The 17,626-nt window shown below is 46.8% G+C and overlaps 1 protein-coding gene across 5 annotated transcripts in view; it reads left to right on the forward strand.

The window, feature by feature from the left end:
• Nucleotides 1-17,626, forward strand: part of ryk (receptor like tyrosine kinase) — a 434,764-nt gene that overhangs the window by 390,853 nt on the left and 26,285 nt on the right. For all 5 annotated transcript variants that reach the window (XR_013497447.1, XR_013497448.1, XR_013497449.1 and 2 more), the window contains one exon: nucleotides 9,857-10,016. Coding sequence is in view for 2 of the 5 variants with exons in the window: in XM_078209276.1 (XP_078065402.1) it covers nucleotides 9,857-10,016 (160 nt within the window). In the remaining 3 variants the exon portion in view is untranslated. The remainder of the gene's footprint in view (nucleotides 1-9,856; nucleotides 10,017-17,626) is intronic.

Genomic DNA, 17,626 nt, shown 5'->3' on the forward strand with positions numbered 1-17,626 from the left:
TCCTAAACTGACCCCCCTTTATTTTGAGGCTGTGCCCTCTAGTTCTGGTTTCCTTTCTAAGTGGAAAGAATCTCTCCACTTCTACCCTATCCAGCCCCTTCATTATCTTATATGCTTCGATAAGATCACCCCTCAGCCTTCTAAACTCCAACGAGTACAAACCTAATCTGCTCAATCTCTCCTCATAATCTACACCCCTCATCTCCGGTATCAACCTGGTGAACCTTCTCTGCACTCCCTCCAAGGCCAATATATCCTTTCGCAAGTAAGGGGACCAAAACTGCGCACAGTATTCCAGCTGCGGCCTCACCAATGCCTTGTACAGATGCAGCAAGACTTCTCTGCTTTTATATTCTATCCCCCTCGCGATAAAGGCCAACATTCCATTCGCCTTCTTGATCACCTGTTGAACTTGCAGACTGAGTTTTTGCGACTCATGTAACTAAAAGGGAAAACTTTTCTTTCTCAACCTATCTGCAGCCTCTTACAGTTGACCACACCAACCTCCTCCAATGCTGTCTTTGCCATTGTCCAGCTGGGTGAGACTGCTTTCTCCCAGTTCTATTTTCACCTAATTATATCCAAAGTACATTTGAAATGATTCTCTTGGAGCACCATTACCTCTAGCGTCCTCCAAGAATTTATGCTTGGCCCTCATCATGCTGCCTCTCAGTGACATCATCCAGAAGCACAGCATGAGTTCTCACATGGAGATGGATGTCGTCTATATGGACTTTAGTAAAGCGTTTGACAAAGTCCCTCATGGTAGGCTGGTGAAAAAGGTTGGATCTCATGGGATAAAGGGGGAGGTGGCTAGATGGGTGGAGAACTGGCTTGGTCACAGAAGACAGAGGGTGGTAGTGGAAGGGTCTTTTTCCGGCTGGAAGCCTGTGACTAATGTCTTCAGCTGCGCATGCCCTAAACTCTGGAATTCGCACCCAATACCTTTCTGCCTTTCTACCTCGTTTTCCTCCTTTAAGACACACCTTAAAAACCTACCAGTTTGACCAAGCTTTTCGTCACCTGACCAAATATGTGGCTCAGTGTAATTATTACGTTAAAGGCACTATGGTTGTATGCAAGGAAATGTTTTCTTCTGCCCACCCTTAGAACCATAGAACCATAGAACATTACAGCATAGAAACAGGCCTTTTGGCCCTTCTTGGCTGTGCTGAACCATTTTTCTACCTAGTCCCACTGACCTGCACCTGGACCATATCCCTCCACACCCCTCTCATCCATATACCTGTTCAAGTTTTTCTTAAATGTTAAAAGTGAGCCCGCATTCACCACTTCATCTGGCAGCTCATTCCACACTCCCACCACTCTCTGTGTGAAGAAGCCCCCCCTAATATTCCCTTTAAACTTTTCCCCCTTCACCCTTAACCCATGTGCTCTAGTTTTTTTTCTCCCCGAGCCTCAGTGGAAAAAGCCTGCTTGCATTCACTCTATCTATACCCATCATAATTTTATACACCTCTATCAAATCTCCCCTCATTCTTCTACGCTCCAGGGAATAAAGTCCTAACCTATTCAACCTTTCTCTGTAACTCAGTTTCTCAAGTCCCGGCAACATCCTTGTGATGCGCATCAATTGGACATGAGGCTCGAAGCTTCAGTAAAAGAAGGCTTTTATTAACTAACAATAGGTTATTGGCAAGGTTAAAAAATTGCCCCTTGGAGTCCTGGGATGTGTAGGTTGGAGGGATTAGCGGGTAAAATATGTGGGGGTAGGGCCTGGGTGGGATTGTGGTCGGTGCGGACTCGATGGGCCGAATGGCCTCCTTCTGCACTGTAGGGTTTCTAATAAAAAAAAGCAATGGAGCTATCAGAACTTTAACACACTATCCCAGACTGAAGGGGTCCCGTCCGAGCAGGGAATCTTATACCTCTCCCAGGAGGCGGAGCCCGACTGGGATGTGCCACAAACGTAACAAACACAGGTATAACAATCCCACCCTAACCCAACAGCAACATTAGTACAATCCCACAGTAACCTATATACATTCCTGTAGTACTGGCCAGCCCTGGCTCAGTACTATCCAGTGGGAACCAACGATGGTTCACCACATTCACCCCTCCTTTGAGAACAAAGGCCGGCGGGGTACGAAAACAGACTCAAATGTCAGCAGATTATAAGTTCAGACGGTCTGGAGGACCGCACCGTCATTGTGACCTCCTCAATACCGGCAGTGACACCGGAGTAGGCACTTGCGGTGGCGTTCTCCCCAAAACGGCGTCCAGCTGTTCTCCCACGGACTCACAGGCCGGTTGACCCTGATGAGACGGTAGTGCAGGGGATCCTGACACATCCTGCAGTGGCGACCATCTTCGGGGCTCAGGCAAGCTGTGCATTGGAGTAAAACTGTTAAGCAATGGTCCCGATGCTGCCCGCGCTACATCCGGGGAAGAAATAAGGGATAATGGATTCGTCACTGGGGGTATGGGAGCGACAGGAGTTGCTACGTCCCCTCCCCTGCGGGCGCCAGGTCTCGGATCGAGACTGTGTCCTCTCGCCCGTCAGGATATGCCACATAGGCATACTGAGGGTTGGCGTGGAGGAGGTGAACCTGTTCGACCAAGGGGTCGGACTTGCGGGCCCTTACATGTCGCCGCAGGAGGACGGGTCCTGGGTACGTCAACCAGGCTGGTAAAGATATCCCTGAGGAAGACTTCCGAGGGAATGAGAACATCCTCTCGTGGGGAGTAGTATTGGTTGCCGTACACAGGAGGGAGCGAATAGAGTGAAGCGCATCAGGGAGGACCTCCTGCCAACGGGAGACTGGAAGACCTTTGGATCTCAACGCCAATAGGACAGCCTTCCAGACTGTAGCATTCTCTCGTTCCACCTGTCCATTACCCCTAGGGTTGTAACTCATGGTCCTACTAGAGGCAATCCCGTATGAGAGCAGGAATTGCCTCAAGTCATCGCTCATGAACGACGAGCCCCTGTCGCTATGGATATAGCTGGGGTACCCGAACAGGGTAAAAAGATCACGGAATGCCTTGATCACCGTGGCAGCCGATGTGTCCGAGCAGGGGACAACAAACGGGAACCGGGAGTACTCATCTATTATGTTCAGAAAGTACACGTTCCGATCCGTTGAGGGAAGGGGGCCCTTAAAATCAACACTCAGCCTCTCGAAGGGGCGAGTGGCCTTGACCAAATGTGCCCGGTCAGGTCGGTAAAAGTGCGGTTTGCATTCCGCGCAAATCCGACAGCTCCTTGTTACCGACCTGACGTCCTCCACCGAGTAAGGCAGGTTGCGGGCTTTGACAAATTGGTAGAGCCGAGTGACCCCAGGATGGCACAGATCATTATGGAGGGCGTTCAAGCGATCCTCCTGAATACTAGCGCATGTTCCGCGCGAGAGGGCATCCGAGGGCTCATTGAGTTTCCCTGGACGATACATGATATCGTAGTTATAGGTGGAGAGTTCAATTCTCCACCGCAAGATCTTGTCATTCTTGATCTTGCCCCTCTGCGAGTTGTTGAACATGAACGCCACGGACCGCTGGTCCGTGATCAGGGTGAACCGCTTTCCCGCCAGGTAATGGCGCCAGTGTCTGACGGCCTCCACAATGGCCTGGGCCTCCTTTTCCACCACTGAATGCCGAATTTTGGGGCCTTGGAGGGTGCGGGAAAAAAATGCGACGGGCCTGCCCGCCTGGTTAAGTGTGGCGGCCAGGGCGAAATCAGATGCATCGCTTTCCACCTGAAAAGGGATGGATTCGTCTACCGCGTGCATCGTGGCTTTCGCGATGTCGTGTTTCAATTCCTTGAAGGCCAATTGGGCCTCTGGCGTGAGTGGAAAAGTCGTGGACTTAATAAGCGGACGAGCTTTGTCCGCGTAGTTGGGGACCCACTGCGCATAATAGGAGAAGAAGCCTAGACATCTTCTCAGTGCTTTTGCGCTAGCGGGCAAGGGAAGTTCAGCAAGGGGGCGCATACGGTCTGGATCAGGGCCAATGACCCCGTTTTCCACCACGTATCCCAGGATGGCTAACCGGCGTGTACGGAATACACACTTCTCCCTGTTGTAGGTCAAGTTCAGGCGAGATGCAGTGCGTAAGAAGTTCTGGAGATTTGTGTCATGGTCCTGCTGATCATGGCCGCAGATGGTGACATTATCCAGGTACGGGAAGGTAGCCCGCAGCCTGTTCTGGTCCACCATTCGGTCCATAGCACGCTGGAAGACCGAGACCCCATTGGTGACACCAAATGGAACCCTAAGAAAATGATACAAACGACCATCCGCCTCAAAGGCCGTGTATTGTCGGTCCTCTGGGCGAATGGGGAGTTGGTGGTAGGCGGACTTGAGGCCTATGGTGGAGAACACCCGGTACTGCGCAATCTGATTGACCATATCAGATATGCGCAGGAGAGGATACGCATCCAGCTGCGTATATCGGTTAATGGTCTGACTGTAATCAATGACCATCCGGGGTTTGTTACCGCTCTTGACCACCACAACCTGTGCTCTCCACGGACTAACACTGGGCTGTATGATCCCTTCTTTGAGGAGTCGCTGAACCTCAGATCTGATGAAGATCCGATCCTCAGTGCTCTAACGCCTACTTTTAGTAGCGATGGGCTTGCAGCCTGGTACCAGATTCTGAAATAAAGAGGGTGTGGTGATCTTTAACGTAAAAAGATTGCAGGCGGGGCGCGTTGGGCAATTTGGAGACTGCAGCTGTTCTCCCACTGCTAGCGAAGGGAGTGGCCCACCGTACTGTAGGATCGCACTCTTCATGTGGACCATAAAGTTTAGTCCGAGGAGAATTGGTGCGCAAAGATACGGCAACACAAGGAGCCTGAAACGCTCGTAAATTGTGCCTTGTACTTTCAAGGTTACCACACAACGTCCTAGCACAGCGACAGACCGGGACCTTGATGCCATAGAGATTGTCTGTTTGGCAGGTTGAATCTGGAGTCCACACCTCTTCACAGTGTCAGGGTGGATAAAGCTCTCAGTGCTCCCGCTGTCAAACAGACAATAAAGCACATGATTGTTTACCTGGATATCCATCATCGAACGATCAAGCCTGTGAGGCTTAGCCTGGTCCAGGATGATCGACGCCACCGTTGGTCCATGGACGTCACTGCAGGCAGCTGAGGTTGACGCTGAGGACCCCTGCTGGTCGCTCGTGGTCATCGTCGACCAAAATGGCCGCCCCCATGAATCGCACATGGGTGAGGGCGCCAAACTTAGCGACCCCTGGTGGTCATCCTCCTCCGACTCCGTCGACCGCAATGGCGTCGTCCTGGACTCGCACGTGGACGAACCCCGCGAGGACTTCGACGACGATGGTGATGATCCCAGTTCCGAAGGGTCGCAGGCCGCACTGCCGTTCCTGGGCTTCGATCTGCACACCTTTGCATAATACCCCTTTTTACCGCATGCGGTACAGATTACCGCTTTAGCGGGACACTTTTGTCGGGTATGTTTTGCTCCTCCGCAGAAATAGCACCGCGGGCCGCATGGGGCTGCAGCCGTCGTCTGGCCCACATGGGAGCACGCCATAACACCGCACTTCAAGCCCGAGGGGCGAGGAGGGATTTGCGACTGCTCCTGCCACGTTGTCTCCACGTGGTCCTCTGGATACAGGACTAAGCTCTTCGAAGCCGACTCGAGCATTTCAGCTAATTCCATGGCCTGGGTAAGGTTGAGATTACCCTTTTCTAGCAGCTTGAGACGGATGTATGAAGACCCGACCCCGGCCACAAACGCATCCCGGGCGAGGTCGTACATGCTCTGCTCAGCCGACACAGCTTTGCAGTCACAGCCCCTGGCTAGCTGTAAGAGCTCATTGGCGTAGTCCTCCATGGTTTCGCCCGACTGCCGACGTCGTGTAACGAGGAGGTAACGAGCGTGGATCTCGTTAGGAGGTTTCGTATAGCGCTTCTTTAGAAGCTCGAGGGCCCTAGGGTAATCGGTGGCCGCACGGATCGTGAGGTAGACTGTGTCGCTTACCCTCGCATGGAGGACCCGGAGTCTGTCATCATCTGTGGTGACCGCTGCGGAGGCTGCTAGGTAATCTTCAAAACACTTCAGCCAGTGGTCGAAGGTGTTAGCAGCGCCCACCGCACGTGGATCTAGCGTCAGACGTTCTGGCTTGAGGATTTGCTCCATACTCTCCTTTCTTTTTTTCTTCCGTCGAGAGTTTAATTTTAGTTAATAAAATTGATGTGCATCAATTGGACACGAGGCTCGAAGCTTCAGTAAAAGAAGGCTTTTATTAACTAACAATGGAGCTATCAGAACTTTAACACACTATCCCAGACTGAAGGGGTCCCGTCCGAGCAGGGAATCTTATACCTCTCCCAGGAGGCGGAGCCCGACTGGGATGTGCCACAAACGTAACAAACACAGGTGTAACAATCCCACCCTAACCCAACAGCAACATTAGTACAATCCCACAGTAACCTATATACATTCCTGTAGTACTGGCCAGCCCTGGCTCAGTACTATCCAGTGGGAACCAACGATGGTTCACCACACCTTGTAAACCTTCTCTGCACTCTTTCAACCTTATTAATATCCTTCCTGTAATTAGGTGACCAAAACTGCACACAATACTCTAAATTTGGCCTCACCAATGTCTTATACAACCTCACCATAACATTCCAACTCTTATACTCAATACTTTGATTTATAAAGGCCAATGTACCAAAAGCACTCTTTATGAACCTATCTACCTGTGAGGCCACTTTTAGGGAATTATGTATCTGTATTCCCAGATCCCTCTGTTCTACTGCACTCTTCAGTGTCCTACCATTTACGTTGTATGTTCTACCTTGGTTTGTCCTTCCAAAGTGCAATACCTCACACTTGTCTGCATTAAACTCCATCTGCCATTTTTCAGCCCATTTTTCTAGCTGGTCCAAATCCCTCTGCAAGCTTTGAAAACCTTCCTCACTGTCCACTACACCTCCAATCTTTGTATCATCAGCAAATTTGCTGATCCAATTTACCACATTATCATCCAGATCATTGATATAGATGACAAACAACAATGGACCCAGCACTGATCCCTGTGGCACACCAGTAGCCACAGGCCTCCACTCAGAGAAGCAATCCTCCACTACCACTCTCTGGCTTCTTCCATTGATGTGGAGATGCCGGCGTTGGACTGGGGTAAACACAGTAAGAAGTTTAACAACACCAGGTTAAAGTCCAACAGGTTTATTTGGTAGCAAAAGCCACACAAGCTTTCGGAGCTGCAAGCCCCTTCTTCAGGTGACTCACCTGAAGAAGGGGCTTGCAGCTCCGAAAGCTTGTGTGGCTTTTGCTACCAAATAAACCTGTTGGACTTTAACCTGGTGTTGTTAAACTTCTTACTGTGTTCTTCCATTGAGCCAATGTCTAATCCAATTTACTACCTCTCCATGTATACCTAGCGACTGAACCTTCCTAACTAACCTCCCATGCGGGACCTTGTCAAAGGCCTTACTGAAGTCCATGTAGACAACATCCACTGCCTTCCCTTCATCCACTTTCCCGGTAACCTCCTCGAAAAACTCTAATAGATTGGTTAAACATGACCTACCACGCACAAAGCCATGTTGACTCTCCCTAATAAGTCCCTTAATATCCAAATATTTGTAGATCCCATCTCTTAGTGCTCCTTCCAATAATTTACCTACTACTGACGTCAAACTTACCGGCCTATAATTTCCCGCAATTACTTTTTGAGCCTTTTTTAAACAAAGAACAACACAGCACAGGAACAGGTCCTTCGGCCCTCCAAGCCCGCGCCGCTCCCTGGTCCAAATTAGACCATTCTTTTGTATCCAACCATTCCCACTCCGTTCATGTGGCTGTCTAGATAAGTCTTAAACGTTCCCAGTGTGTCCGCCTCCACCACCTTGCCCGGCAGCGCATTCCAGGCCCCCACCACCCTCTGTGTAAAATACGTCCTTCTGATATCCGTGTTAAACCTCCCCCCCGTCACCTTGAACCTATGACCCCTCGTGAACGTCACCACCGACCTGGGAAAAAGCTTCCCACCGTTCACCCTATCTATGCCTTTCATAATTTTATACACCTCTATTAGGTCACCCCTCATCCTCCGTCTTTCCAGTGAGAACAAGCCCAGTTTACCCAATCTCTCCTCATAACTAAGCCCTTCCATACCAGGCAACATCCTGGTAAACCTCCTCTGCACTCTCTCTAAAGCCTCCACGTCCTTCTCGTAGTGTGGCGACCAGAACTGGGCGCAGTATTCCAAATGCGACCGAACCAACGTTCTATACAACTGCAACATCAGACCCCAACTTTTATACTCTGTGCCCCGTCCTATAAAGGCAAGCATGCCATATGCCTTATTCACTACCTTCTCCACCTGTGACGTCACCTTCAAGGATCTGTGGACTTGCACACCCAGGTCCCTCTGCGTATCTACACCCTTTATGGTTCTGCCATTTATCATATAGCTCCCCCCTACGTTATTTCTACCAAAATGCATCACTTCGCATTTATCTGGATTGAACTCCATCTGCCATTTCTTTGCCCAAATTTCCAGCCTATCTATATCCTTCTGTAGCCTCTGACAATGGAACAACATGAGCTATCCTCCAATCATCCGGCTCCTCACCCGTGGATACCGACATTTTAAATATATTTGCCAGGGCCCCTGCAATCCTTCAAGGTCCGAGGGAATACCCTGTCCGGTCCTGGGGATTTATCTACTCTGATTTGCCTCAAGACAGCAAGCACCTCCTCCCCTTTAATCTGTATAGGTTCCATGACCTCCCTACTTGTTTGCCTTATTTCCATAGACTCCATGCCAGTTTCCTTAGTAAATACAGATGCAAAAAACCCATTTAATATCTCCCCCATTTCTTTTGGTTCCATACATAGCCGACCACTCTGATCTTCAAGAGGACCAATTTTATCCCTTACTATCCTTTTGCTCTTAATATACCTGTAGAAGCTCTTAGGATTATCCTTCACCTTGTCTGCCAAAGCAACCTCATGTCTTCTTTTAGCCCTCCTGATTTCTTTCTTAAGTAGTTTCTTGCACTTTTTATACTCCTCAAGCATCTTATTTGCTCCCTGTTGCCTATACATGTCATACATCTCTCTCTTCTTCTTTATCAGAGTTCCAATATCCCACGAGAACCAAGGTTCCTTATTTTTATTCACTTTGCCTTTAATCCTGACAGGAACATACAAGCTCTACACTCTCAAAATTTCACCTTTGAAGGCCTCCCACTTACCAATCACATCCTTGCCAGAGAACAGCCTGTCCCAATCCACGCTTTTTAGATCCTTTCTCATTTCTTCAAATTTGGCCTTTTTCCAGTTTAGAATCTCAACCCGAGTACCAGATCTATCTTTATCCATGATCAAGTTGAAACTAATGGCGTTATGATCACTGGAACCAAAGTGTTCCCCTACACACACTTCCGTCACCCTTGTAATGAAAGGAGCTCATACAAATACATGTTTCAAATGAGCCAGTCAAACACTTGTGTATTTCGGGGAAAAACTCTCAAACTTTGGAAAAGTAGCTGGCATAAGTCATTGGTTTGTGCTAAGCACAGATTTCTGCCAATTCTATAGAAAGGGAAATTTGTGTTTTGTACGATTGTTCAAAAATATCTGCATGACAGATGAAGTTCTGTTTAAATGCAATCGTTTGTGTACTGGCATTAGAATGTTCCCTCACCACTGGACGAGATCAGTGCACATAAACTCCTGACTGATATGATTTTCTGGTTTCTGTCCTATCTGTTAATGTTGAGAACCTGATGCTATTTACCAGATTTTACTTATTCGGACTTAAAAATTCATATCCTTATAGATTTAAATGTTGAAGTTAATAGTTCAGTCTCTATCATTTATCCTAGAATTGATGATAGCCTTCAAGTAAAGATTGCAGACAATGCGCTCTCCAGAGATCTCTTCCCTATGGATTATCACTGCTTGGGGGACAACGAGAATAGACCTGTTCGGTGGATGGCACTTGAAAGCCTTGTCAACAATGAGTTTTCCAGTGCAAGTGATGTGGTGAGTAATTTCTTCGGCATACAATACTAAACCAGTCTTCAAATATAAACAAACAGATCTCTGAATAATTGAGGAAATACCATAATAGTTAAATTTTCAGGGAGCTCGCTCTCCACCATCCATCACGAGGTCAGAAGTGGGCATGTTCGCTGATGACTGCACAAAGTTCAGCACCATTTGTGACTCCTAAGCCTGGGATTTTGCTTGCTTGGTCTTGGTAAACAGGGTGCCACCCCAGGACGAGAGTACATACTGTACCATACTGCAGAATATACCCATTTCTCAATTGCTTGATTTTGGAACTTTTAAGCAAAAGTTAAAAGTTTCTGTCAGGCATCCAGGTAATCAAAATAGAAGCTATGTCACCTGTGAAATTTGCCCCAATAACACTATAGAGCACATTACCCAGGATTAGCACGATACAAATGTTTCAGAAGTTTCAGGAGGCACAGGGAAGGAGACAAAAGAGGTGGGGGAGTCGCACTGTTGATCAGGGATAGTGTCACGGCTGTAGAAAAGATGGATGCCACAGAGGGATTGTCTACGGGATCTCTGTGGGTGGAGGTTCGCAACAGGAAGGGGTCAATAACTTTACTGGGTGTTTTCTATAGGCTGCCCAATAGTAGTAGGGACGTGGAGGAGCAGATTGGGAAGCAGATCCTGGAGAGATGTGATAATAACAGAGTGGTCGTGATGGGAGATTTTAATTTCCCAAATATCGATTGGAATATCCCGAGGGTAAGGGGTTTAGATGGGGAGGAGTTTGTTAGGTGTGTTCAGGAGGGCTTCCTGACACAGTATGTGGATAAGCCTACAAGAGGAGAGGCTGTACTTGATTTGATATTAGGGAATGAACCTGGGCAGGTGTCAGATCTCTCAGTGGGAGAGCATTTTGGGGATAGTGATCATAACTCTATCTCCTTTACATTAGCATTGGAGAGAGATAGGATCAGTCAAGCTAGGAAAGTGTTTATTTGCAGTAAAGGCAATTATGAGGCTATTAGGCAGGAAATTAGAGGCATAAACTGGAAGGAGGTTTTCTCAGGGAAATGTACAGAAGAAATGTGGGAAATTTTCACGGAAAATTTGTCTGGAGCTCATTACAGCAACGTTCCAATGAGACAGGGGAGTTATGGTAGGTCACAGGAACCATGGTGCACGAAAGCTGTAACGAATTTAGTCAAAAAGAAAAGCCTACAAAAGGTTCAGAGAGCTAGGTAATGTTCGAAATCTAGAAGAGTATATGACTAATAGGAAGGAACTTAAGAGGGAAATTAGAAGAGCAAGAAGGGGTCATGAGAAGGCCTTGGCAGACAGGATAAAGGAAAACCCCAAGGCATTCGACAAGAGCAAGCGGATAAGATGTGAAGGAGTAGGACCTATTAAATGTGACGGTGGGAAAGTCTGTATAGAATCGGTAGAAATGGCAGAGGCACTCAATGAACACTTTGCTTCAGTATTCACAGTGGAAAAGGATCTTGGTAGTTGCAGTGCAGACTTGCAGTGGACTGAGAAGATTGAGCATGTGGACATTAGGAAAGAGGATGTGTTGGAGCTTTTGAAAAGCGTCAAGTTAGATAAATCGCCGGGACCGGATGAGATGTATCCCAGGTTACTGTGGGAGGCGAGGGAAGAGATTGCTGAACCTTTGGCGATGATCTTTGCGTCGTCAATGGAGACGGGAGAGGTTCCGGAGGATTGCGGATGTGGTTCCGTCATTCAAGAAAGGGAGAAGAGAGAGCCCGGGAAATTATAGACCGGTGAGTCTAACCTCAGTGGTTGGTAAGTTGATGGAGAAGATCCTGAGAGGCAGGATTTATGAACATCTGGAGAGGAATAGTATGATCAGAAATAGCCAGCACGGCTTTGTCCAAGGCAGATCATGCCTTACGAGCCTAATTGAATTTTTTGAAGATGTAACTAGACGCATAGACGAGGGAAGAGCGGTAGATGTAGTTTATATGGATTTCAGCAAGGCGTTTGATAAGGTGCCCCATGCAAGGCTCATTGAGAAAGTGAAGGGGCATGGGATACAATGGGACATTGCTTTGTGGATTCAGAACTGGCTTGCCCACAGAAGGCAAAGAGTGGTTGTAGATGGGTCTTTTTCAGTATGGAGGTCGGTCACCAGTGGAGTGCCCCGGGGATCTGTTCTGGGACCCTTGCTCTTTGTGATTTTTATAAATGACCTAGATGAGGAAGTGGAAGGATGGGTTGGCAAGTTTGCTGATGACACAAATGTTGGTGGTGTGGATAGTATAGAGGGATGTCAGCAGTTGTAACGAGACATAGATAAGATGCAAGACTGGGCGGAGAAGTGGCAGATGGACTTCAACCCAGATAAGTGTGTGGTGGTTCATTTTGGCAGGTCGAATAGGATGAAAGAATATAATATTAAGGGTAAGACGCTTGGCAGTGTGGAAGATCAGAAGGATCTTGAGGTCCGGGTTCATAGGACGCTCAAAGCAGTGTCACAGGTAGAGGCTGTGGTTAAGGCGGCATGTGGAATACTGGCCTTCATCAATAGAGGAATTGAGTTTAGAAATCGGGAGATAATGCTGCAGTTGTATAGGACCCTGGTCAGACCCCACCTGGAGTACTGTGCCCAGTTCTGGTCGCCTCATAACAGAAAGGATGTGGAAGCCATAGAATGGGTGCAGAGGAGATTTACAAGGATGTTGCCTGGATTAGGTGACATGCCTTATGAGGATAGGTTGAGAGAACGAGGTCTTTTCTCCTTGGAGAGGCGAAGGATGAGAGGTGACCTGATAGAGGTGTATAAGATGTTGAGGGGTATTGATAGAGTGAATTCTCAGAGGCTTTTACCCAGGGCTGAAATGGTTGCCACAAGAGGTCACAGGTTTAGGGTGCTGGGGAGTAGGTACAGAGGAGATGTTAGGGGTAAGTTTTTCACTCAGAGGGTGGTGGGTGCATGGAATCGGCTGCCGGTAGTGGTGGTGGAGGTGGATTCGATAGGGTCTTTTAAGAGACTTTTGGATAAGTTCATGGAAGTTAGTAAGATAAAGGGTTATAGTTAAGCCTAGTAGGTAGGGACATGTTCGGCACAACTTGTGGGCCGAAGGGCCTTTTTGTGCTGTAGCTTTTCTATGTTCTAAATCAACCACTTTCCACTTTTATGTTTTGCACCCGAGAGCAGAACCAGTGTACACCATTTATTTCTGGCCACTGGACTTTGCACATGGTTTGTTAAAATCTGCAATGTGAAAACAACTTCAGCTGTCTTGCTCGAAATGTACAAATACAGGCGCACCTCTTGAGACTATTCACTGTCAGTCAGTAAACAAGGGAAAAGTAATTGCACCTTATTAAACAGCAATTTATTATAGATGAAGGGTAGATCATGTGTTCCGATTCTTTGTAAGTCTCACCAACAACAAAAATTAGGAATCTCGATAGTTACTGCATCAAGTAAATTGCTGTATTGACATGTAAATGTGAAATAATCATGCTGCAATCATTTAGGTGCTATATTGCTCATTGCAGTGAATCTGTCAGTGTGTGATTTTCTGATTTCTCCCTCTACCTAGTCCCTAGACAATGTTTCTTCTCCAGAACTGCATAAAAGGAATGAGAGGAAGATTAAAGTCAAACAGTGAAACAATTTTAAAGTAGCTTTTATTTTTTTTGCTTCGAAAGTTGTGAATGTGAACATATTGAAATTAATGTGTTTTAATCTTTTCAATCTGGAATGCTTGGGATCAAGTTTTTCTGGATTCTGGAATTTTATGGATTATACAATGCTAGAACACCCAACCACAAGTGTGTGAACTCGAAAACACCATAGATACAATATTTGTCTCAACGTAAAAGTGATTAAAACATTATAAAGCAGTAATAAACATTGTTTTATTCATTCAAATACGGTATCTTTAAGTTTCCACTCCAAATATACTGTACTGAAAATATGTCTGGAGACACTTGGATCTAGAACAAAGAAAAGTACAGCACGGGAACAGGCCTTTCGGCCCTCAAAGCCTCTGCTGATCATGATGCCCTCATGGACTTCTGCCCTTCCAATCTGTATCCCTCTATTCATGTACCCATCCAGAGGCCTCTTAAATGTTGCTAATGTGCCTGCTTCCACCACATCCTCTGGCAGCGCATTCCAGACACCCACCACTCTGCGTGAAAAACCTCCCCCGCACATCTCTCTTAAACTTTCCACCTCTCACCTGGAACCTGTGGCCCCTTGTAATTGACACTTCCACCCTTGGAAAAAACCTGACTATCCACCCTGTTTATGCCTCTCATAATTTTGTAGATCTCCTCAGCCTTCGTCTTTCCAGTGATAACAATCCTAGTTTATTCAACCTCTCCTCATAGTCAACACCCTCGAGACCAGGCAACATCCTGGTGAACCTTCTTTGCACTCTCTCCATAGCTTCCATATCCTTCTGGTAGTGTGGTGACCAGAACAGCACGCAATACTCCAAATATGGCCTAACCAAGGTTTTATATTTCTGCACCATGATTTTCCAGCTGCTGTATTCAGTGCTCGAGCTGACAAAGGCAAATATACCATATGCCTTGTTAATCACCTGTGTTGCCACTTTTAGGGAACTGTGGACCTGCATGCCCAGATCCCGCTGTATGTTAATGTTCCTAAGGGTTCTGCCATTCACAGCATAAATCGCACCTAAATTTGATTTCCAAAATGCATCACCTCACATTTCTCCAGATTAAACTCCATCTGCCATTTCTGTGCCCAAGTCCCTAATCTTTCAAGATTCTGTTGTTTCCTCTGACAATCCTCAGCATTACCAGACACTCTGCCAATCTTCTTATCATCCGCAAACTTACTAATCAGACTACCCATGTTTTCCTCCAGATCATTTATATATACTACAAACAGCAGATGTCCCAGCATGGATTCCTGCGGAACACCACTAGCTACAGATCTCCATTCTGAAAAGCATCCTTCCACCGCTACTCTCTGTCTTCTATAACCAAGTAACAGTTTTAACAACACCAGGTTAAAGTCCAACAGGTTTATTTGGTAGCAAATACCATTAGCTTTCGGAGCACTGCTCCTTCGTCAGATGGAGTGGAAATGTCTCCGAAAGCTAATGGTATTTGCAACCAAATAAACCTGTTGGACTTTAACCTGGTGTTGTTAAAACTCTTACTGTGTTCACCCCAGTCCAACGCCGGCATCTCCACATGATGACTTCTATAACCAAGCCAGTTCTGTACCCAGCTAGCCAGCCCACTCCGAATCCCATGTGATTTTCATTTTTGTACCAGTCTGCCATGTGGGACCTTGTCAGACACCTTACTAAAGTCCATATAAACTATATCCACAGCCCTTCCCTCATCAATTTTCTTTGTTACCTCTTCAAAAAACTCAATCAAGTTGGTGAGACCTGACCTTCCCCGTACAAAACCATGCTGCCTGACACTAACTAGTCCATTTTCCTCCAAATGTGCATATATCCTGTCCCTCAGTATCTTCTCCAAAATCTTCGCCACCACTGATGTCAGGCTCACCAGCCTATAATTTGCTGGATTATCCCTGCTTCCTTTCTTAAACAAGGGAACAACATTGGCTATTCTCCAGTTCTCTGGAACCTCGCCTGTGGTCAAACAGAATATGAAGATAACTGTTAAGGCCCCAGCTATTTCTTCCCTTGCCTTCCGCAGTAACCTGGGATAACCCCGGCCCTGGGGACTTGTCTACCTTAATGCAATTTAGGATACCCAACACTTCCTCCTTTGATATATTGACATTCTCAAGAGCGTTCACACACCTATCCCTGACCTCAACATCTGTCATGTCCTTCACCTTGGTGAATACAGATATAAAGTACTCATTAAGGATTTCACCCACTTCCTGTAGTTCCACGCATAACTTCCTTTCATTGTCCTTGAGTGGGCCTACTCTTTCTCTTGCTACCCTCTTGCCCCTAATATATGCACAAAAAGCCTTGGGATTCTCCTTGACCTGTATGCTAAAGACATTTCATGGCCCCTTTTAGCCCTCCTAATTCCGCATTTAAGTTCCTTCCTACTTTCATTATACTCCTCAAGGGCTTCATCAGTTTTTAGATGCCTTGACCTATCATATGATTCCTTTTTCCTTTTGATTAAGCTTAAGCCCTTGTCAGCCATGCTTCCTGAATCATGGCATTTCTATCCTTCATTTTTGCTGGGACATGCCTGTCCTGCACTTCAATCAACTGGCCTTTAAAAGTCTCCCACATGCCAGACATAGATTTGCCCTCAAATAGCTGCACCCAATCTATATTCCACAGTTCCTGTCTAATTTGGATGTAATTGGCCTTCGCCCGATTAAGCGCCCTCACCTGAGGGCCACTCTTGTCCTTATCCATGACTACCCGAACTCTTATAGAATTATGGTCACTGAGCCCAAAATGCTCCCCCACTGAAACATTGATCACCTGGCCTCACTCATTACCCAATATCAAGTCTAGTATGGCCTCCTCCCTGGTTGGATTGTCAGCATATTTATCAAAACGCCCTGCTGAACACATAGAGTCATAAAGGTTTACAGCATGGAAACAGGCCGTTGGCCCAACTTGTCCGTGCCACCCTTTTTTTTAAACCCCTAAGCTAATCCCAATTGCCCGCATTTGGCCCATATCCCTCTGTACCCATCTTACCCATGTAACTGTCAAAATGTTTTTTAAAGGACAAAATTGTACCCGCCTCTACTACTACCTCTGGCAGCTTGTTCCAGACACTCACCATCCTCTTTGTAAACAAATTGCCCCTCTGGACACTTTTGTATCTCTCCCTTCTCACCTTAAACCTATGCCCTCTAGTGTTAGACTCCCCTACCTTTGGGAAAAGATATTGACTATTTAGCTGATCTATGCCCCTCATTATTTTATAGACCTCTACAAGATGGAGGGATCCTGAGTAGTGGGGCTGAAAGTGAGGGATGCATGGATGGGGACTGCAATGCACGGCATTGCAGAGGTGGGGTGGAGCAGGGTTTGAAATGTGTATACTTCAATGCCAGGAGTATTCGCAATAAAGTGGGTGAACTTGCAGCGTGGATCAGTACCTGGGACTTCGATGTTGTGGCTATTTCAGAGACATGGATAGAGCAGGGGCAGGAATGGATGCTGCAGGTCCCGGGGTTCAAATGTTTTAGTCGAAGTAGGGAAGGAGGTAGAAGAGGGGGAGGGGTAGCATTATTGGTCAGAGATTGTATCACAGTGTCAGAGAGGAGGTTTGATGAGGACTTATCTGTTGAGGTAGTATGGGCGGAGATTAGAAATAGGAGAGGAGAGGTCACCCTGTTGGGAGTCTTTTATAGACCTCCTAAAAGTTCTAGAGAGGTTGAGGAAAGGATTGCGGAGTCAATCCTGCTTAGGAGTGAAAGTAATAGGGCAATTGTTATGGGGGATTTTAACTTGACTAATATTGACTGGAATTGTTATAGCTCTAGCTCGTTAGAGGGGTCAGTTTTTGTTCAAAGCGTGCAGGAAGGTTTTTTGACTCAGTATGTAGACAGGCCAACTAGAGGTGAGGCTATATTGGATCTGGTGCTGGGAAATGAGCCAGACCAGGTGCTAGACTTGGAAGTTGGTGTGCATTTTGGTGATAGTGACCACAATTCGGTT

Source organism: Mustelus asterias, chromosome 3 (genome assembly GCF_964213995.1).
Source record: "Mustelus asterias chromosome 3, sMusAst1.hap1.1, whole genome shotgun sequence".
Lineage (NCBI taxonomy): Eukaryota > Metazoa > Chordata > Chondrichthyes > Carcharhiniformes > Triakidae > Mustelus > Mustelus asterias.